We start from the raw sequence: 23,151 nt of genomic DNA on the forward strand, positions 1-23,151 counted from the left end.
TTGGAAAGGATTTGTGAGCAGAAGAGGGCATTTGGTGACTAATCTACCAGCATCAACAAGGTTGTCGGTAATCAGTTCTGACTTCACACATAAGATCTCAGGAGTGGACATGGATTTCAGACATATGTGCCATCCTCCAAAACTTTGAGGAATCCACCAAGTTGGTGGTTATTTATATAGAGCAAACATATTTGCAGTTTAACAGTTTCAAGCACAACAGTCCTAAGTAATAACGACAACAATATTACAATAATTAAACCAAAATAAAATGACTCTGCTCGTGACAGCTTGCATTCTACACTAAGTAACAACGATATCAATAATTAACCCCCAAAAATGCAATCCTGCTCGTGACAACTTACAATTTACAATGAGGTGGGGGAGATAAAAACTACAGGGGTATATTTACAAGAATGTATTTACAACTAGCTGAAGAGCCCGGCGCTGCCCGGGCATAGTTACTAACTGTGGTTAGTTATAGCAAATTATAATTATCCTCCATCCCATAGTCCCGTGCCCATATACGCATCACACATCCTCCATCCCATAGTCCCGTGCCCATATACCCGTCATACATATCCTGCATCCCATAGTCCAGTGCCCATATACCCATCACACATCCTCCATCCGATAGTCAACCATTATGACATCATAATGAGCGGCAGGGCTTGCAACCTATGATGACATCAGCGTCGCCATGGCAACCATTATGACATCATAATGAGGGGCGGGGCTTGACACGCACACACTCTTTCCACATTATGTAGATAGGGGCATTATGACATCATAATGAGGGGCGAGGCTTGACACGCACACTCTTTTTCCACATTATGTAGATAGGGGCACAATTATTTGGTAAATTGGAATGCGCAGGGTTAAAATTTCACCTCACAACATAGCTTAGGACGCTCTCGGGGTCCAGACATGTGACTGTGCCAAATTTTGTGGCTGTAGCTGCGATGGTGCGGATGCCTATCCCGGACATACACACACACACACATACATACATACACACTTTGAGCTTTATATATAAGATGATGTTTTTACAATGATATTACTGAGGTTAGTCGAAAGTCGTGGAGGCCTGAGGACAAGGAGGAAGAGATCATGGTCAGTCATACTCTTGGTAAGGACACGGAAGTATTGACTGTTAGCAGTCTTACACGCATGGCTGAGTTTATGTTACGCTGCTTTTCCCGTCACCCTTGCATTTTCAAAATTTTGCTTGATGGGCAATACTGATTGGTGACACTTATAGACCCACGCTACAAGGAGAACTTTATATATCTTATTCCAGAGGCAGACAGGTGTACTAAAATGTTGGAGGACCAGAGGGCCCTTCTTGCGGAATTATTAAAAAAATTCCCATATGAAAACGCTGACAGCAGAGGTCTCAGTTCATTGGCGAAGCAAGGAGTACAGGTGAGAGAGACACAACTCCAATCCAGCAGACGCAGTGGAACACTGGCAAAGTTCGAGGAGAGTTTTCTCAGACCATCCCATCGCCCTGACCCCGAGGCACGGGGGACTCTCACAAAGAGTGCAAAGTTTGGGAAAATGCTGTGGAAGTACCTTGCTGACCGCACCAACGTCCTCTGTCATTCCTCTGTGCCTTATAATTATTGGTTATCCACGCTGAACACGTGGCATGAACTTGCTCTCTCTACTGCGCACGTGCGTGGTACTCATGGTCAAGGAACGCACAGCGCCTCGCTCTCTGGTGGTCAGTGGGCACACAGCGCCTCGCTCTCTGGCAGTATCACTTTTAGTGGCGGGAGCCAACGGGAACAGCCCTTTGCAGCGCCAGTGCTCTAAGGATGGAGCACACTGCTCAGCCTCCTATGCGCTGCTTGTCCACGCCAAAAATCTCTGCTGTCATGCCCGCTTTCTCTTAAGCTGGCCCCCTGCCTCTAGGTCACTGGGTCTGTACGTCTGCTACAGTTTGACGCGGCGTTGGCACTTTGGGTGCGTAGTGCACTGCCCCCCTTCCTGCTCACACGCTCACAGCTGGGGACTCACTCCTACTTTGCATTTTTTTCTCAGCTTCCGGACAGGTTCCCTGTCTAAACATGCCCCCTCTTCCTGGGTAATGGGGTCTGTCCGTTCCCCTATTCCTTCCCCTGGGAAATAGGGGACGCAGCCTTGACAATTCCGGACCCGATGCAGCACATGTACCCGCAGCCCGGTCATCCTGACCCCGTACATATCTGGCCAATCAGTTCTTTAATGCAAGCATCATTACATCCAGAACAGTTTCATTTTGAAGGACTTTGTGGCTCATATCAATCCACAAGATGACACTAGTCATCTTGTCTCCTAGTCTCCAGCATCCATACTACCCAGTTGCACACAGTATGTTACCTGCCTCACTAGAGACAACAAAACAATGGACTTGTTCTTTGCCAATGTGAGAGGGGCATATGCCTCGTCAGCCCTACCGCCCCTTGGAAGATCGGATCACAACCTTGAGCACCTACAACCCGTGTACAAGCCACTTGTACAGAGAACCTGCTGTCACTCGCACAGTGAGGATATGGACTGAGGAGAGTGATGATGCTCTGAGAGACTGCTTTGAAACAACCACTTGGGAAGTGCTGCAAGATTCATATGGTGATGACATGGATGGTCTCACACACTGTATAACGGACTACATTAATTTCTGTGTAGACAACATGGTACCCACAAAAGTAGTGAGGTGCTTCTCTAACAATAAACCAGGGATCAGCCCCGGAATAAAGGCTCTTTTCAAAGAGAAGTTGGCCTTCAGATCAGGTGACAAGGGCAGGCTGAGAGAGGTGCAGAAAGATCTGAAGAATCTAATCAGGCAGGGAAAGGCTAATTATAAGGCAAAGATTGAACTGAAATTGTCACAGAAAAGGATTCATGAAGTCTGGGAGGGTCTAAAGCCTATGTCTGGGCATAGACAGACTGTCACCAGGATGGTTGTAGATAAAGAGGGGCTTAATGAACTTAATCTATTCTTTAACAGATTTAATCACACACTGGCTGCTCCTGCCCCTGCATATCATTCACACCTCTCTGCTACAATAACCTCACCCCCTGCTGCAACTTGTCAACTGAGCCAGGGTCTGTTCTTCACAAGTACCCAGGTTGCAAAAGAACTGGATAAGATCAAAGTTTTGAAGGCTGCAGGTCCTGACGGTGTTGAGGTAGGGCTAAATTAACCCTTCACGGTTTAGCCAGTGATTTCCAAATTAATTCACAGGGCGTTGCTAGCAACTGGGAATGACCACACGGAGACGGGGGTCTCTGTACGGGAGGATCGAGGCAGATCACTGAGCCCCTTTACTGAATCTCACATTACATAGCATTCTGCTTAATTATGCAAAGTATACAGCTACCAATAGAATCGTAATACATGTAAGCCAATAGTATTGTAAGAGAATCCGAATATGTCCCTAGCTGCGTGACGTAGAATATAGAACAATAGCACATTCTTTTAGGGTCTCATCTCATATCTTATATCTTTTACAAGCTGGAACAGTCTGGTTTCATAACAGCCGTGAACTTTCATCTAGTTAAGTTACAAAATTTAACTCGTAAACAGCAAATTGGAGTCGCAAGCACAAAAATGGATCCCGGAGAACAAGATGTCCTGTACATCTGAATACTGTACTTCACAACGGCATCAGTGCAAGGCTAATCAAAACCTGCGGGCACCAGCTGAGTGAGATCATTACATATCTGTTCAATATGAGCCTGAGAATAGGTATAGTACCACAATTGTGGAAATTATCGTGTGTCGTACCAGTTCCGAAGAAACCTTATCCGAAAGACCTTAATGACTATAGACCTCTAGCATTGACATCACACCTGATGAAGGTACTAGAGAGATTGGTTCTCACACGTCTCCGTCCTCTAGTGAGTAAACTGTGTGTGGGGGCTGCATTATACTGTGTGGGGGGCTGCATTATACTGTGTGTGGGTGCTGCACTATACTTTGTGTGTGTTTGTGGGGGGATGAATTATACTGTGTGTGTGGGGCTGCATTATACTCTGAGGGGGCTGCTTTATACTCTGGGGGTCTACATTATACTGTGTGTGTGGGGGGGCTGTATTATAATCTGAAAGGGCTGCATTATACTCTGAGGGAGCTGCATTATTCTCTGAAGGGGCTGCATAATACTGTGGGTGTGGGTTCTGCATTGTACTGTGTGTGAGGGCTGCACTATGTGTGTGTGTGTGTTTGTGGGGGGCCGCATTATACTCTGAGGGGCTGCTTTATACTCTGAGGGGGGTTGCAGTATACTCTATCAAGGACCATGGGAGCGCATTTTACTATATGTACTATATGGGACCTGCATTATACAGTATCAAGGACTATCTGCACCAATCATTCTCCCTCAGCCAGAGTAAGGGTAGGTGCATACGGTCAGTAAATGATGTGGGTTGGATGCTGCGTACCTGTGCAGCATCCAGATGTTACAGCATAGCGGATGGGATCTCAAGAAATCCCATGCCTACTGTGCGTGCACCGATGCCCGCGGATCACCCAGAGATGGACATGTGGCGTGTCTCTCCAGTTCGCAGCATGTCTATTTATCTTGCAGAGACACAAGCCTCCGTAAGATAAATCTCACCCGTACAATGTATTTGAAGGTTTAATTCCGCACAGTTCAATGGACACATTCAGAATCACCTGCATTCAATAGCTGGCAACACTATGGACGTAGCGGACATGCGCTGCATACAAATCGCTGCCAATTACTGAACGTGTGCAGATACCCTAAAAATTCCAGGAAACAAGCGTTGAATGACTTCAATATTGTCGATCGGGCTCGTTTAGCGGCCTGAACTCAGCGCAAGTAAATACAACAGAAATGTTTCTGAGTGATGGAGCGATATGTGAGCATTTGCAGACCCACTTTAAGCTTTCGCCAAGGGCCCCACTTTGTCTAAAACCGACCCTGCATGGCGGACGCATCCCTCAAAGATCAACCCAACCCACCTCGTCAAGGAATCTCTGAAAAGGGACATCTCATTTGGTGTAAAGTTCATTAATAAAACCTAGTTGAAAAAATGATTTTTAGCCCCAAATACATGAATTTTAAGGAAAAAATACCCATATCCCTACAGTAGAAAAGTGAAGGGTATATGTCAAAGACTGAAATAAAAAAAAAAGTTGAGAGTTAAAAAAAATTGGGGGCAATAAATATTATAATATGATTACACAGACAATATTTGTCACAGTAAGTACAGGTATAAATGTGAAACTATCACATTTTCTGCTTTTATTTTTAAGAAAGTTTTTTGCATTCAGGAAACTTTCTGATGTTCTATTCTCTTTAGATTTATTTGTGAGAATACTGACGATCTGCTGACAAAACCGTTCACTGGTGGTATTGATGATGATGGTAGTGATGATCTCACTGGTGGTAATGATGATGATGGTAGTGATGAGCTCACTGGTGGTAATGATGATGATGGTAGTGATGATCTCACTGGTGGTAATGATGATATTGTTGATGTTGTCCATCTTGAACTGTCCTCCCACCTCTCCTCCTGCTCCCTCTTTGACCGCTTACAATCAGGCTTCCGACTGTACCACTCAACTGAAACTGCCATAACTAAAGTCACCAACGACCTACTAACCGCCAAGAGCAAGCGACAATACTCAGTCCTTCTTCTCCTGGACCTGTCTTCTGCCTTCGACACTGTGGACCATTCCCTCCTGCTCCAGATTCTCTCATCTCTGGGTATCACAGGCTTGGCCCTATCCTGGATCTCATCATATCTAACAGACTGATCATTCTGTGTCTCCCTCTCCCACACCACCTCCTCACCTTTCCCATTCTCTGTCAGTGTTCCTCAAGGCTCAGTTCTAGGACCCCTACTCTTCTCCATCTACAACTTTGGCCTGGGACAGCTCATAGAATTCCACAGCTTGCAGTATCATCTCTATGCCGATGACACGCAGATCTACCTATCTGGACCTGACCTCACCTCCTTACTGACCAAAATCCCACAATGTCTGTCCGCTATTTCAGCTTTCTTCTCTGCTCGCTTTCTAAAACTGAACATGGACAAAACAGAATTCATAATCTTTCCCCCATCTCACTCTACCCCTCCACCAGACTTATCCATCAATGTCAATGGTTGCTCACTTTCCCCAGTCCCGCATGCTCGGTGCCTCGGGGTGATCCTCGACTCTGCCCTCGCTTTCAAGCCACTTATCCAAACCCTAACCTCCTGCTGTCGCAATCTCAAAAATATTTCCCGGATCCGTGCATTCCTTGACCATGACACCGCAAAAACACTAGTGCATGCCCTTATCATCTCCGGCCTTGACTACTGCAACCTCCTACTCTCTGGCCTCCCCACTAGCACTCTGGCACCACTCCAATCCATCCTACATTCTGCTGCACGACTAATCCACCTGTCTCCCCGTTATTCCCCAGCCTCTCCCCTATGCCAAGCCCTTCATTGGCTTCCTATTGTGCAGAGGCTCCAGTTCAAAACCCTATGATATACAAAGCCACCTACAGCCTGTCTCCTCCTTACATCTGTGACATGGTCTCCCGGTACCTACCAGCATGCAACCTTCGATCCTCTCAAGATCTCCTTCTCTACTCTCCTCTTATCTCTTCTTCCCACAACCGCATACAAGACTTCTCCTGTGCTTCCCCGATTCTCTGGAATTCCCTCCCCCTACACATCAGACTCTCGCCTACCATGGAAACCTTCAAAAAGAACCTGAAGACCCAGCTCTTCCGACAAACCTATAACCTGCAGTGACCCACAGTCTACTGATCCGCCGCACAACCAGCTCTACCCTCTCCTAGTGTATCCTCACCCAACCCTGTAGATTGTGAGCCCTTGCGGGCAGGGTCCTCTCTCCTTTTGTACTTATGTGTGTCTTGTACTGCTCATGTTTATTGTACTTGTCTATATTTGCCCCTTTTCACATGTAAAGCGCCATGGATAAATGGCGCTATAAATTGTATAATAATAATAATAATAATAATAATAATGTTGTCTATAAATCTTGATTGTATTCTTTCTTCGTCTCTTTCAGCCTTCCACTGACCTTACCCAGTCCACTATTTCCTCTTTTCTGATATTGAAGGGACGCTCTGTTTGTGAAAAACAGGAGAAGATAATGTAATTATTTCTTTGGGTGTAATGGAGGAGGCCAACTCAAAATTAGTAAAGGTACTGTCACACTAAGCGATATCGCTAGCAATATCGCTATAACTTGTGACGTTATAGCGATATTGCTAGCGATATCGCTGTGTGTGATACTTACCTACAACCCGCTTCCCCCCTGGTTATCGCTGATCGCGCGAGAACGTTCAGGACCGCTTCTCGTCGTCAGCTTCCTGTTGTGATGACGAGCGACGCGTGGAGCCGGGCGGGAGGATGCAGGATCGCCTGGTGTGACAGGTAAGTAGCGACCCCCGTCCCCAGCGATGTCGCTGGTGAGATCTGCCAGTGTGGCAGCTCACTAGCGACCACTTAGCGATGCACCAGCGATCCTGACCGCGTCATATCGCTGGTCGGGATCGCTGGTACATCGCTAAGTGTGGCAGTACCTTTAGGCCTCATTCAGATGTTTTGGGGTTGTTTTTGCATGCAAAGAGAAAATTTTCATCCATTTTTGGTCAATGTGTCCGCTTTTTCCATCACGGTACAATCGTTTTTTCCTCTATCCAAAAAATAAGTTCTCCTACCCTTTAAGCAGCAAAAAAAAAAATGCAGTTCATTTGCTTTATTTTTTATACACCCACATTATTGTACTTACCTGGGTCATCACTTATTATTTCTATCAGCTCATCTTCTTCCTGAACCTTTGTTTTGTTACTGAAAATAGGAAATAGAGAAAATCTTTAATCTCCTTATCATGCGCAGGAATTCTAGAAGGAAGCAATGTGCAGAATAATGCATTGTCCAACTCCAGGAAATGCACCCTATTAAGGCTGGTTTCACATTTGCGTTTTTTAGCGCTGGAAAAAAACGCATACGTGCGCATGCGATTTTTCCCCTATATTTAACATGGGTGCGCATACCTGCGCACTTGTAAGCGCATGTATGCGATTTTCATGCGCTGCGTTTTTTTGGGGTGTGCGTTGGTATTTTCCAGACGCTGCATGTTGCATTTTTTGGCCCTTGAAAAAATCGCATGCGCACGTATGCGCACGTTTTGCGCTAAAAATGGCCATTATAGCCTATGGATGCGCATACGTGCGCACTGGCATGCGCAGGTATGCGCTTTTTTAGCGCAGCGTTTTTTGGGTGGTGTCCACTTTTTATCCTAGTTAGAATCTTCTAAAGTCCAAAAAAAAAAGGCTATATAAAGGAGGTGCCTGCCAAAACTCTGCCACTACTACACTAGACAGATTGAAGAGCAGACATTCAACCAAGAACCCATTATATCAGCGAAGAATGTGAGTATATTACATTATATGCCTGTCCTTTTAAATTATGTATGTACTAATGATTTTTATTATTTTTACATGCAGTATGTCTTCAGAATCGGAGTATTCCCCATCGCGGCAGGAATTGGCGCAAGCAGACCGTGAGGTGATTATTTTCGTGCATCTGGTAAGTATATCTGCTGCTTCTCCAAATCTCTTACGTTTTTTTCAACTTTCAGACATCGTCATCATCATCTGCGGACGGGAATAGTGAGGGCGAACAGCAGGAGCAGCGAAGCCAATTCCCGGTGGTTATACGTAATGTAAGTATCAAATGATTTGTAATGTTTTTTTTTTTATCTTCTATTTTTACTCTTTTTTTTGTTTCTTTTTTTGTAACTTTTTAGTCAATTTAAATTTGATTATTCTAATGAATGTGTTTTGTCTAGGTTCCACAACGGGATGAAGACGTCTACCTGGATAATGAGCAGCTCATCAGCCTGGTCCAGGAGCGTTCGCCGTTGTGGGACAGCCGTGACCGGCTGTACAAGGACAATGTGGTGACACGGCGGCTATGGAATGAGGTGGCCGCAGCGTTGATGGATGGCTGGGACAGCGCCACAGCATCCGCCAAAAAGGCGTTTAGTGAGTATTTCCCTGCTCTGTATTGTGCCGCAGTGACTGTTGTCCTTGACGGCACTGTTGGGTTTCGTGCTAGGCGTATTCTAGCAGGAAACCCAACAGTGTCATCGGGGTCTACAGTGACTGCTTTGAGTATTGTATTGCTACATTGTGCCGCAGTGACTGTTGTCCTTGACGGCACTGTTGGGTTTCGTGCTAGGCGTATTCTAGCAGGAAACCCAACAGTGTCATCGGGGTCTACAGTGACTGCTTTGAGTATTGTATTGCTACATTGTGCCGCAGTGACTGTTGTCCTTGACGGCACTGTTGGGTTTCGTGCTAGGCGTATTCTAGCAGGAAACCCAACAGTGTCATCGGTGTCTACAGTGACTGCTTTGAGTATTGTATTGCTACATTGTGCCGCAGTGACTGTTGTCCTTGACGGCACTGTTGGGTTTCGTGCTAGGCGTATTCTAGCAGGAAACCCAACAGTGTCATCGTGGTCTACAGTGACTGCTTTGAGTATTGTATTGCTACATTGTGCCGCAGTGACTGTTGTCCTTGACGGCACTGTTGGGTTTCGTGCTAGGCGTATTCTAGCAGGAAACCCAACAGTGTCATCGTGGTCTACAGTGACTGCTTTGAGTATTGTATTGCTACATTGTGCCGCAGTGACTGTTGTCCTTGACGGCACTGTTGGGTTTCGTGCTAGGCGTATTCTAGCAGGAAACCCAACAGTGTCATCGTGGTCTACAGTGACTGCTTTGAGTATTGTATTGCTACATTGTGCCGCAGTGACTGTTGTCCTTGACGGCACTGTTGGGTTTCGTGCTAGGCGTATTCTAGCAGGAAACCCAACAGTGTCATCGTGGTCTACAGTGACTGCTTTGAGTATTGTATTGCTACATTGTGCCGCAGTGACTGTTGTCCTTGACGGCACTGTTGGGTTTCGTGCTAGGCGTATTCTAGCAGGAAACCCAACAGTGTCATCGTGGTCTACAGTGACTGCTTTGAGTATTGTATTGCTACATTGTGCCGCAGTGACTGTTGTCCTTGACGGCACTGTTGGGTTTCGTGCTAGGCGTATTCTAGCAGGAAACCCAACAGTGTCATCGTGGTCTACAGTGACTGCTTTGAGTATTGTATTGCTACATTGTGCCGCAGTGACTGTTGTCCTTGACGGCACTGTTGGGTTTCGTGCTAGGCGTATTCTAGCAGGAAACCCAACAGTGTCATCGTGGTCTACAGTGACTGCTTTGAGTATTGTATTGCTACATTGTGCCGCAGTGACTGTTGTCCTTGACGGCACTGTTGGGTTTCGTGCTAGGTGTATTCTAGCAGGAAACCCAACAGTGTCATCGGGGTGTACAGTGACTGCTTTGAGTATTGTATTGCTAAATTGTGAAGCAGTGACTGTTGTCCTTGACGGCACTGTTTTTTTTTATCAACAGTGGACAAAGTCCGAACACGTTGGCGTTCGATCAAGGACCGCTTCAACAGTGATGTTCGTGCTGAGGGCCAGGTTCGCAGTGGATCTGCGTCAAGGACCAGAACTAGATACCGTCACTATCACGCGTTGCAGTTCCTAAGACCGGTCCTTGCCACAAGATCGTAAGTATTATACATTTTGGGTTTTTATTTTTATTAATCTGTGTTTTTCTAATCCACAGCTGATGCTTCTTGTAAAGGCATGGTAGTAATGATTTTCCTTTCTTCCACAGCACCTGGAGCAGCACCCTGCAACCTGGCCCTGGAGCGGTCCTTCCTCGGACGTCCTCTGACCCGTCCCAGCCATCCGACAGCCAGGAAGCACCTTGCAGGTCCCACACACACACAGCTGGTGACCAGGAAGCTGGGCCATCAGGTGTTCCCCTGTCCCAGGTCTCTGCCACTGGTTATGCGGGCACTACCCGCCAGCGGCAGAGGGCCTTGGACAGGAATGTCTTGCCCGAGTTTATGCATTTGAGCGAGACATTTAATTCCAGCCTCAAGTCACTGTCCGACAGAGTTGAAAGCGGTTTTGCACTGATGGAACGTGGTTTTAACCACTTTGAACACCGCTTCAATTCTGTAGAACAGCGCCTTGACCGTCTGGAGGCCGACCTCAACAGACCAGCACACCATTTTTTTAGTAAGATTGAAAAGGGCATGGCGGAACACCTTAGTCCTGATCAACAGCTGAATGTGCTGCAGGCCTGCAACAATGCTTTCTTGCAGGCTATGCAGCATAATCGGTACGGTCAGCAGTCAGTGGTGTCCTTTCCACCTGTGCCACCATTGACTCGCTTCACCTCACTACCGACTTGTGCTGCATACCACTGCACGGACACCTCTCTTCAAAGGCTGGACACCCACCGTTACACCACCACAAGTCTGAGTGCAGCTGGTCACTTCACCGACACCACCATGGCAAGCGCTGCTCCTGTCTGGAGCACCACCGCCAATCCCATGCATGCGTGGAGCTCAGCCACCACTAGGCAAACATGGAACAGCCCTGCCGCTACAACAACATGTAGTAGCCCTGCCACCACCACTCTGCAAACCTGGGCCATCACTGCCGCCACCAGTCCTCCTGCAAGGACGAGCACTGACCAAGAAGAGCAGCATCAGCCACCTCAGCAGCAGCAGCCAACTCAGCAGCCGCCACCTCAGCAGCAGCAGCCACCTCAGCAGCAGCCGCCACCTCAGCAGCAGCAGCAACCACCTCAGCAGCAGCCGCCACCTCAGCAGCAGCAGCAACCACCTCAGCAGCAGCAACCACCTCAGCAGCAGCTGCCACCTCAGCAGCAGCCGCCACCTCAGCAGCAGCCGCAACCTCTGCAGCAGCAGCCGCCACCTCAGCAGCAGCAGCCATACCAGCAGACGGGGGACCTACATTCCATATTTGCCCCTACTTCAAGGCGAAATCAATCAAGGCGGGCATTGGGCCAAAGTCGGTCCAGGCACACAAGCCTACGGCGACATGCCATTACAACTAATGTAACTGAACAGATTTCCTCTCCTACAAGTGTTCCAAGTTTAATTCCCTTAACTGGACTACCTTCCCCCACAAGTTTTGTTGCCCCTTCCCCTCAAACACCGTCTTCAACTGCAAGTGTTGCATATTCCCTGCACACCCCCAAATTGAAACCATCTGCCCCCAAACGCCGTAAAAAATAATTTTTAAATTTTTTTTTTGTGATAAAAAATAAATTTACATTTGTGGTTCACCATTAATAAGTTTCATTAATGTTGTTTGCGCCGCTCACACACACTGATGGGTAAATACATGTTAAAAACCAACCCAAGGACTAGTATAGTCATATGTGAAATAACATGGACTAGTATAGTCATTCCAAGGCCTAGTGTAATAACTCTAGTTTTACCAAATAGAATCTGGTTTCATGAAAAACAAATTGTTGAAACTTGTCTAAAAAATAAAGTTTCTTTCTAGTTTCACCACTTTGTTTTTGGTGAAACAAGATGCTAGTTGTTTAAAATGCTAGTTGTTAAAAATCGAGTTATTACAGTAGGCCTTGGTATGACTATACTAGGCCGTGGTATTTCACATATACTACTAGCCCCAAGGCCTAGTATACTCATATTTGAAATACCACGGCCTAGTATAGTCATTCCAAGGCCTAGTGTAATAACTCTAGTTTTACAAAATAGAATCTGGTTTCATGAAAAACAAACTGTTGAAACTTGTCTAAAAAATAAGTTTCTTTCTAGTTTCACCAGTTTGTTTTTGGTGAAACAAGATGCTAGTTGTTAAAAATCGAGTTATTACAGTAGGCCTTGGTATGACTATACTAGGCCGTGGTATTTCACATATTACTATACTACTAGCCCCAAGGCCTACTATACTCATATTTGAAATACCACGGCCTAGTATAGTCATTCAAAGGCCTAGTGTAATAACTTTTAATGGAGCAGATTACATTCATCCACTCAATGCTGACTTGTATTCCCCATGGACTTTCATTGGGGTTGGGTTTTGAGTGTTGTGTTTTGAGAAAATCACATACTTTGTTTTAAACTATTTGCACAATTTTATCTTGAAAAAAAATGGTTTCCTGATTCATGGCCTGCAGCTTTGCTCATTCCAATATATTTAACGCAGACTAGCAATGCTGCATTTTAACTCGTATGTGTATTTACCTGCCCAGGTGTGTGAACATAACAAAATTCAGTTATACATGGGAAGTTTTTTAATTAATCGGAGTTTAAAAAATATAGTGCACTCAGTAATGGTATCAAATAAGGATTTTTATTACCATAAACAACAACATTACACCATTTCATCTTGCCAGTGCACCCGTCCTACATCAGAAATAAAGTAGGCCGCAAATTTGTCCCTCATTTGGCCAACTTCAACGGATGACCTGAGAGTGTGCTGAGTGAATTCAGGCAATGGGTTAGGAGCATCATCGTCCAGTTCAAAGGTCGGGTGCTCTTTAGCCATCACAAAGTTATGTAGAACCACACAGGCCTTCACCACCTCATCGACTGTTTCAAGTTTAAGATTAATGGCCGTGCCCAGAATTCGCCATCTGGAAACAAGAATCCCAAAAGCACACTCGACAGTTCTTCTGGCCCTGGTCAGCCTGTAATTAAAAATTTTTTTGGTGTGGTCCAAGTCCCGGCTGGAGTAGGGTTTCAGTAAGTTTCCGCACATTTGAAAAGCCTCATCGCCAACCATTACAAAGGGCAGTGGCGGAGCTTCGGTGTGAGGAAGAGGCCGTGGCATAGGGAAATTAAATTGGTTGCCATACAACCTCCGGCCCATGTCTGAGTTTTTAAAAGCCTGCGAGTCATTACCACGGCCAAATGCTCCAATGTCCACTGCTACAAACATACATCCGGCATCCGCAATTGCAATGAGTACTATTGAAAAGTACTTTTTGTAATTATAGTACTCAGATCCCGTTCTTTGGGGTTTGATGATCCGTATGTGTTTCCCATCAACAGCTCCCAAACAGTTGGGAAAATTGCATACTGTCCAGAATTTGTCAGCAATTTCCATCCACTTTTCAGCGGTGGGCAGGGGCATAAATTCTGGGCAAAGAACATTCCAGAGAGCCCGGCAGGTGTCAGCAACAATTCCAGACAAGGTAGAGATTCCAATACGGTACTGGAAGTGTAGTGAGGATAGGGTTTCTCCAGTCGCCAGGAATCTGTGAACAGACAAAGAAGTAAAATTAATATTTATGTATATTATTTTTAAAAACTATAAAAAAAATATTAGTACATTCACGAAAACTAATTACACAAGGTTTTGAATACTAAATTTACAAAAAAAAACATCAGACCACACCCCTTTGTTTTTAAAACATACCGTAATGTCACCAGTAGCCGTTCCTCAGGAGGAATCGCACGACGGAGCTGTGTGTCCTGTCTCCGGATGGATTGTTGGACACGAGCAAGCAAATCCATGAAACTTTCGTGGGACATCCGGATATAATCAGTAAATTTCTCCGGGTTTGCACGTAGCTCGCTGTAGAGGGTGTGGTATGCCCCACGGCTCTCCCGGAGTTCAACAATCGGATGTATCCACATACGCCGCCGTCTTCGCTGCCTCTCTCTCTTCCTTTGTTCATGGCAAGCAACTGCATACGCCTGAGCCATCGCGATGTCCAAATCCAAGTTGAAGTGAAAACTCTTCCAGCGCAGATCCATGGTCACGAGAAGAATCAAGCAAATGTGAAGAATACTGTAGACAGGGTGTATATATATTAACATACCACACCCACAATGAAGTCCCATTGGTCTTGTGTGTTGTTGAATGGTTGTTTTTTCTTTTTTGTGGGGTTTTTCCAAAATCTGTAAAAAAACGCAAACGCACAAAAAACGCATACAAACGCGCAAAAACGCTGCGTTTTTTTCCTGCATGCGCATTAAAATGCTGGAAAAAAACGCAGCGTTTGTATGCATTTGTATGCGTTTTTTTAATGCGTTTTTTTGCGGGAAAAACGCGCTGCAAAAAAAAGCAAGTGTGAAACTAGCCCGCGGTTATAGGAAGCTTCGCCCCCAGCAATTTGCCTCCAGCAGTTCGCCCCAGGTACATTTTGCCCCCAGCATTTGGCCCCCAGGATGTTTCGCCACCGCACATTTCACCCCCAGCGTTTCGCCCCTGGATGTTTCGCCCCCGGATGTTTCACCTACAGCATTTTGTCCCTGGATGGGTCGCCATCTGATGTTTCGCCCCTAGCATGTTGACCCCTGATGTTTCACCCTCAGCTTTTGGGGTCAACATGCAGGGAACAAAACATCTAGGGCTGAACATACCTGAGGGTAAAATATACAGGACCCCAATTGCTGGGGATTCCTGTGGCTGCCTTTTCAGCAGCTCACCCAGTGTCTCATCTGGCTGGCCTTAAAGGAGTATTATCACCCTAGAACACAAAAAAACTGACATACTTACCTGTCACAGCTGCAGCTCCTTGGGTATGGGGCGATATGTGCGGGGGTGAAATGTGCGGGGTCGAAACACCCTGGGGGCAAAATGCTGGGGGCGAAATGTGCGGGGGCGAACTGCTGGGGGCGAACTGCGGGGGGCGAAACATCCAAATCCCATATAACACAGTCCACATAGTATATAACACAGCCAAATAGTATATAACACAGTCCACATAGTATATAACACAGCCCACATAGTATATAACACAGCCCACATAGTATATAACACAGCCACATAGTATATAACACAGTCCACATAGTATATAACACAGCCACATAGTATATAACCCAGCAACATAGTATACTTTATAACACAGTCACATAGTATATAACACAGGCCACATAACATATAACATAGCCTATAAAGTATGTAACACAACCACATAGTATATAACACAGTCCACATAGTATATAACACAGTCCACATAGTATATAACACAGCCCACTTAGTATATAACACAGCCACATAGAATATAACACAGCCCACATAGAATATAATACAGCCCACATAATATATAACACAGCCCACATAGTATATAACACAGCCACATAGTATATAACACAGCCCACATAGTATATAACACAGCCACATAGTATATAGCACAATCCACATAGTATATAACACAGCCACATAGTATATAACACAGCCCACATAGAATATAATACAGCCTACATAGAATATAATACAGCCCACATAGTATATAAACACAGCCACATAGTATATAACACAGCCACAAAGTATATAATACAGCCACATAGTATATAACACAGCCACATAGTATATAACACAGGCCACATAGTATATAACAGGGTTTCCCAACTCCAGTCCTCAAGGCACACCAACAGATCATGTTTTCAGGATTTCCTTTGTATTGCACAGGTGAAGCAATTATCACCTGAGCAATACTAAGGAAATCCTGAAAACATGATCTATTGGTGTGCCTTGAGGACTGGAGTTGGGAAACCCTGGTATATAACACAGCCCACATAGTATACAACACAGCCACATAGTATAAAACACAGCCCACATAGTATATAACACAGCCACATAGTATAGTGTATAACACAGCCCCACATAGTATATAACACAGGCCACATAGTATATAACACAGGCCACATAGTATATAACACAGCCAACATAGTATATAACACAGTCCACATAGTATATAACACAGCCCACATAGTATACAACACAGCCACATAGTATAAAACACAGCCCACATAGTATATAACACAGCCACATAGTATAGTGTATAACACAGCCACATAGTATATAACACAGCCACATAGTATATAACACAGCCACATAATATATAACACAGGCCACATAATATATAACACAGCCCACATAGTATATAACACAGCCACATAGAATATAACACAGCCACATAGTATATAACACAGGCCACATAATATATAACACAGCCCACATAGTAAATAACACAGTCCACATAGTATATAACACAGGCCACATAGTATATAACACAGCCAACATAGTATATAACACAGTCCACATAGTATATAACACAGCCCACATAGTATATAACACAGGCCACATAGTATATAACACAGTCCACATAGTATATAACACAGTCCACATAGTATGTAACACAGCCGACATAGTATATAACACAGTCCACATAGTATATAACACAGTCCACATAATATGTAACACTTCCCACATAGTATATAACACAGCCACATAGTATATAACACAGCCACATAGTATATAACACAGCCACATAGTATATAACACAGCCACATAGTATATAACACAGCCACATAGTATATAACACAGCCCACATAGTATATAACACAGCCACAAAGTATATAACACAGCCACATAGAATATAACACAGCCACATGGTATATAACACAGCCACATAGTATATAACACAGGCCACATAATATATAACACAGTCCACATAGTAAATAACACAGTCCACATAGTATATAACACAGCCAAATAGTATATAACACAGCCACATAGTATATAACACAGCCACATAGAATATAACACAGCCCACATAGAATATAACACAACCACATGGTATATAACACAGCCACATAGTATATAACACAGCCACATAGTATATAGCACAGGCCACATAATAAATAACACAGGCCACATAGTATATAACACAGGCCACATAGTATATAACACAGGCCACATAGTATATAACACAGCCCACATAGTATATAACACAGCCACATAGTATATAACACAGCCACATAGTATATAACACAGCCACATAATATATAACACAGGCCACATAATATATAACACAGCCCACATAGTATATAACACAGCCACATAGAATATAACACAGCCACATAGTATATAACACAGGCCACATAATATATAACACAGCCCACATAGTAAATAACACAGTCCACATAGTATATAACACAGCCCACATAGTAAATAACACAGCCCACATAGTAAATAACACAGTCCACATAGTATATAACACAGCCATATAGTATATAACACAGCCCACATAGTAAATAACACAGCCCACATAGTAAATAACACAGCCCACATAGTAAATAACACAGTCCACATAGTATATAACACAGCCACATAGAATATAACACAGCCACATGGTATATAACACAGCCACATAGTATATAACACAGGCCACATAATATATAACACAGTCCACATAGTAAATAACACAGTCCACATAGTATATAACACAGCCAAATAGTATATAACACAGCCACATAGTATATAACACAGCCACATAGAATATAACACAGCCCACATAGAATATAACACAACCACATGGTATATAACACAGCCACATAGTATATAACACAGCTACATAGTATATAACACAGGCCACATAATAAATAACACAGGCCACATAGTATATAACACAGGCCACATAGTATATAACACAGCCCACATAGTATATAACACAGCCACATAGTATATAACACAGCCACATAGTATATAACACAGCCACATAATATATAACACAGGCCACATATTATATAACACAGCCCACATAGTATATAACACAGCCACATAGAATATAACACAGCCACATAGTATATAACACAGGCAACATAATATATAACACAGCCCACATAGTAAATAACACAGCCCACATAGTAAATAACACAGCCCACATAGAATATAACACAGTCCACATAGTATATAACACAGCCCACATAGTATATAACACAGCCCACATAGTAAATAACACAGCCCACATAGTAAATAACACAGTCCACATAGTATATAACACAGCCCACATAGTAAATAACACAGCCCACATAGTAAATAACACAGCCCACATAGTAAATAACACAGCCCACATAGAATATAACACAGCCACATAGAATATAACACAGCCACATAGTATATAACACAGGCCACATAGTATATAACACAGCCCACATAGTAAATAACACAGTCCACATAGTATATAACACAGCCCACATAGTAAATAACACAGCCCACATAGTAAATAATACAGTCCACATAGTATATAACACAGCCCACATAGAATATAACACAGGCCACATAGTATATAACACAGCCACATAGAATATAACACAGCCCACATAATATATAACACAGCCCACATAGTATATAATACAGCCACATAGTATATAACACAGTCCACATAGTATATAACACAGCCCACATAGTATATAACACAGTCCACATAGTATATAACACAGCCCACATAATATATAACACAGCCCACATAGTATATAACACAGCCTACATAGAATATAACACAGCCCACATAATATATAACACAGTCCACATCCCCCCCCCCGAGAATGGCCCCACAGTCCAGAACTCACTGATATATTAAAAAACTCCACAATTTTCACCTCTCCTCGTGCCATGCGCTGCTTCCGTCTGGCTCCTACATAAACATAAAAAGTACCAGCACAAAGTCAAGAAAATTTCATGTATATAAACTCAGATACATATCAGAAAATACAGAGAAAAAAATGAGTTTACCATATACAACGAAAAATAAGTATTTATTAATACAGAAGTTCATCAATTACATAAATAGTAAAATGTACAATAAAATATATCATATGTCAATTAGTATGTATGAATACACATGATTCACAAGACTGATGGCCACAGACTATGAGCAGAACATGATAGCAGGACAGAGCAAAAAATAACCTATGTCAAACCAATAGTAATAGAAAGAGTTAATGTAAACATCAGGCAGCTGATTCACTCAGTATCAGGAGGCTCATATAGCCAACCATGCAGTGCAATGGTATGCTGAACAAGTGCCCCTAAATCATAAACATCACCATGGTAGTGTGGGAGGAATGGCCCCCGTCGAGTGTCCGGACCGGAACCAAGGGAGCCGTCATCTGGGTTCCGGGGGAAACTGTCCCCGGGGCACAGAGTTCGAGGACAAGCTGTTGTGACAGACAGATGGGCTGGAGGAGGGAACAATATAAAGGAGGCGGGGAATCCCCGGGACGATGAGTGAGCAGACTGTGACAGAGGCAGCAGGAGACTGTGGGAGCGACTGCAAGATAGAGCGACCTACCAGTGCCAGGGAAGATGCCGACTGAGGACTCCAGAGGGACGGTGGCAGGGCGATCATCCGAGATTTGCTGCCCCGCTCCAGCCCGCGGATGCAGCCTACCCGCGGTCGCCCGCGGCCGCTGCCATCTCGCTCCACCCCGCGGCAGCGACCTGTTACCCGCCACCCGCAGTCGCCCTGCTCTCACCAGTGTTCGCGGCAAGTACAGTGCCGCCGCCGGCCACCACTGTCCCGCAGCGGTTCGCAGCAGGGGCCGAGCCTCTGCTGGCCGTGGACTCCCCGTCGCAGCTGTTAGCTGCGTGGGTGGTCTGTGATTCGCCACCCTACATCGCTGCCACTTGCCCCAGTCTGGGAACTGCGGCCCATCCGTCCAAGGACTCAGCCGGGGCCTGTGGGGCTCCAGTGTCATCAGAGCGCTGGAGCGTGCGAAGACTACGCCAACGCCTCAGCAACTGGGCCCAGCGACTACTACGCCGAAAGACCACCATCCCGAATGGCGAGGGACGCCTGGACGGCTAAGTTGACTATATATTTACGGACCCGTAGTCAGCCATACCGCGGCCCTATAGTGACCGGCTATTGCCGGAAGTAGTCGTGTTCTACCCGTTTGTGTTTGCTTGTTTTAGAGCCCCTGCGAGGGCAACCCGTGTTACTGTGGCACCCCGGAGGCTTCAGTCGCCACAGAGGTACTGCACCTCCTCCTGAGGTGTGGTGCCCCACCATCCAGGTAAGGTGAGAACTCCTGACCACGCTGCAACACTCGCATCCCACACAACATGGTAGTTCAGCAAAGCCACATTGCGGCTCCTTGCTTAGAGGGTAGCAGAGCACCTTTGGTGGTTCCCTGCTTGGAACACGAAACGTGCTGGGAGGCGGGTGGAGTTTAGACTACATAAAGAGCAGGAAGAGTTAGTTAGTCAGTCAGTCAGTGAGAGAGAGAGTCACTCGGAGAGGAGTGAGGATTCCTGGAAGAGGGATGGAGGAAGGAGTGCTGCAGCTGCCTCAGTGATCTGAGCCAGCTGGCACAGGAAAGGAAAGAAGGAGAAAGACATTGGACTGAAACCTGACCTTCTATGAGAGAGAGGGATTAGTACAGAATGAAGGAGAAAAATGGAACAGAGAGGACGTTGGTTAGAGAAGAACCCTGCCTAGGAGTTCTAAACGCAAGGCCGGGGCCCGGTCCCCGAGGTTGTATGGATACTGAAGGCTCTGCAGCAGACACCGGTGGAGTAGTGAGCTACTCCCATCTAAGACTTGGGGGCACAACAGCAACTTGGATAGTGAGCTGGGACTCAGGAGTAAGGCGTCCCCGAAGCAGGCTACAGCTGTCTGCTGTACAAGTAGAGTTCTTGGGAACATCTGTCAGGAGGCACTCCAGTGTAACTCAGTACTAGGAGTACTTCAGTAAAAGGCGCTATAGAGGAGACATTCAGAAAGGTACATGTTGGCGGAGTGTTCGAAGGGAGCATCCTATCTTGCCTGGAGGTTGACTGAGCCCAGGACCCGGAGGACACAGCACGGAGGCAGGCATCTGTGTGAACTGCAGACTGTGAGTAAAGCTTTGGAACTACATGCCCTGGTGTCCTCCACTTATTCCCGCATCACTACACCCTGCAAAGCTACATCTGGGCAACGGCCTCTACACCGCCTGTGCCTCTCCTCCATTGCTACATCTACACTGCCCTGGGACTACGGCTCCACCTGTGGGGAGCTTCACCATCTTGGCTGCAACCCACCACCAGTCCCAGAGGATCTGCATGCAGCGTCGGTCTAACACCTCACTTGCCGAACACCACAGGTGGCGTCACAAACTATTCATAAACTTTATTTCATTGTTCATTCACCCCCTTTTTTGCCATGGAGCCCCAGGGCCACGGACCGGGTCACAGCTTCCGTGACACTCCCATTGAGATCAACGGGCCCGATACCGAGTACCCCGCTAGGCCCTGGTGTCGGCGCTCCATTACCGCTTTTGGTGATCAAGCCGTGACTGAGGAAAGTTCCCTCTAGTCTTATAAAAGTTATTATAGAAAGCACCAAATTGTCTCGCGACTCGTCACTGCATCCTGCGTACCTGCAATTACCACAGTATCAACAATAAATATATTTATGTATACATTACGTATGCAAAGACCGCTACATGACTAAGTAAAGAGTGAAGAGGTTAATTACCCATAATGACTGCTCGTGCTGTGACCACGTTCCCCAACGCACGTTTCGCTTGATATTTCGTCGCTTCCTCAGGGGGCTCCTGTCTCAACGGCTGCACTGCCTGGCACACAGTGAGTGCGCGATGACGTCATCACACACCCGCAGTGTCAGAGGCAGAGGGGAATGATGGGAGAGGAGGCATCAGCTGACGCTCTCTCCTCCATCATTGCTTTGAACCGGAACCACCATGAGCACCGCAGGAAAGGCTATTAAATGCAAGGCCGCTATTGCCTGGGAACCATGCAAGCCCCTCAGCATTGAAGATATTGAAGTAGCTCCTCCAAAGGCTCATGAAGTCAGAATAAATCATGCAGAGCTTGCGATGGCCAACACAGTAACATCTGCAAAAAATTAGAGTTTGCATTTGGAGCTCAATCAGGACTGATGGATGATGGTACAAGCAGATTTACCTGTAAAGGCAAAGCGATTTATCATTACGCATGCACAAGTACATTCACTGAATACACTGTGGTGTCTGACATTTACGTTGCCAAAGTGGATGCCCGTGCCCTTGTTGAAGTTTGTCTTATAGGCTGTGGATTTTCTACTGGATATGGTGCAGCTGTCAACACTGCTAAGGTGACCAAGCGCTCTAGTTGTGCTGTTTTTGGCTTGGGAGGAGTTGGTTTTTCATCAATTGTAGGATGCAAGGATGCAAGCGCTACACGAATCATTGGAGTAGGTTCACATAAGGATAAGTATCCAAAAGCCTTACAACTGGGAGCCACTGAGTGCCTAAACCCAAAGGTTTACGATAAACCCATTCATGAGGTCATTACTGAGCTAACTAATGGAGGAGTGGATTTTGCCGTTGAATGTGCAGGACGCACTGAAACCATGCTGACTGCTCTCCAGTGTACTTACTGTGGAAATGGTGTTGCTTGTTTGCTCATGAAGTCAAAAGAAATCGTGCAGAGCTTGCGATGGCCCACACAGTAACATCTGCAAAAAATTAGAGTTTG

General features: G+C 45.3%; 1 protein-coding gene across 1 annotated transcript in view; it reads left to right on the forward strand.

Annotated features, from left to right (window-relative positions):
- Positions 1-23,128, forward strand: part of LOC141088166 (NADP-dependent alcohol dehydrogenase-like) — a 67,686-nt gene extending 44,558 nt beyond the window's left edge. Inside the window, exon 2 of the mRNA XM_073574091.1 lies at positions 22,525-23,128. Within this exon, the coding sequence (XP_073430192.1) occupies positions 22,525-23,128 (604 nt within the window). The remainder of the gene's footprint in view (positions 1-22,524) is intronic.
- The last annotated feature ends 23 nt before the right edge of the window (positions 23,129-23,151 follow it).

The sequence above is a fragment of the Dendrobates tinctorius genome, unplaced genomic scaffold (genome assembly GCF_039654945.1).
Source record: "Dendrobates tinctorius isolate UK_male_01 unplaced genomic scaffold, ASM3965494v1 ptg000038l, whole genome shotgun sequence".
Taxonomy (NCBI): domain Eukaryota; kingdom Metazoa; phylum Chordata; class Amphibia; order Anura; family Dendrobatidae; genus Dendrobates; species Dendrobates tinctorius.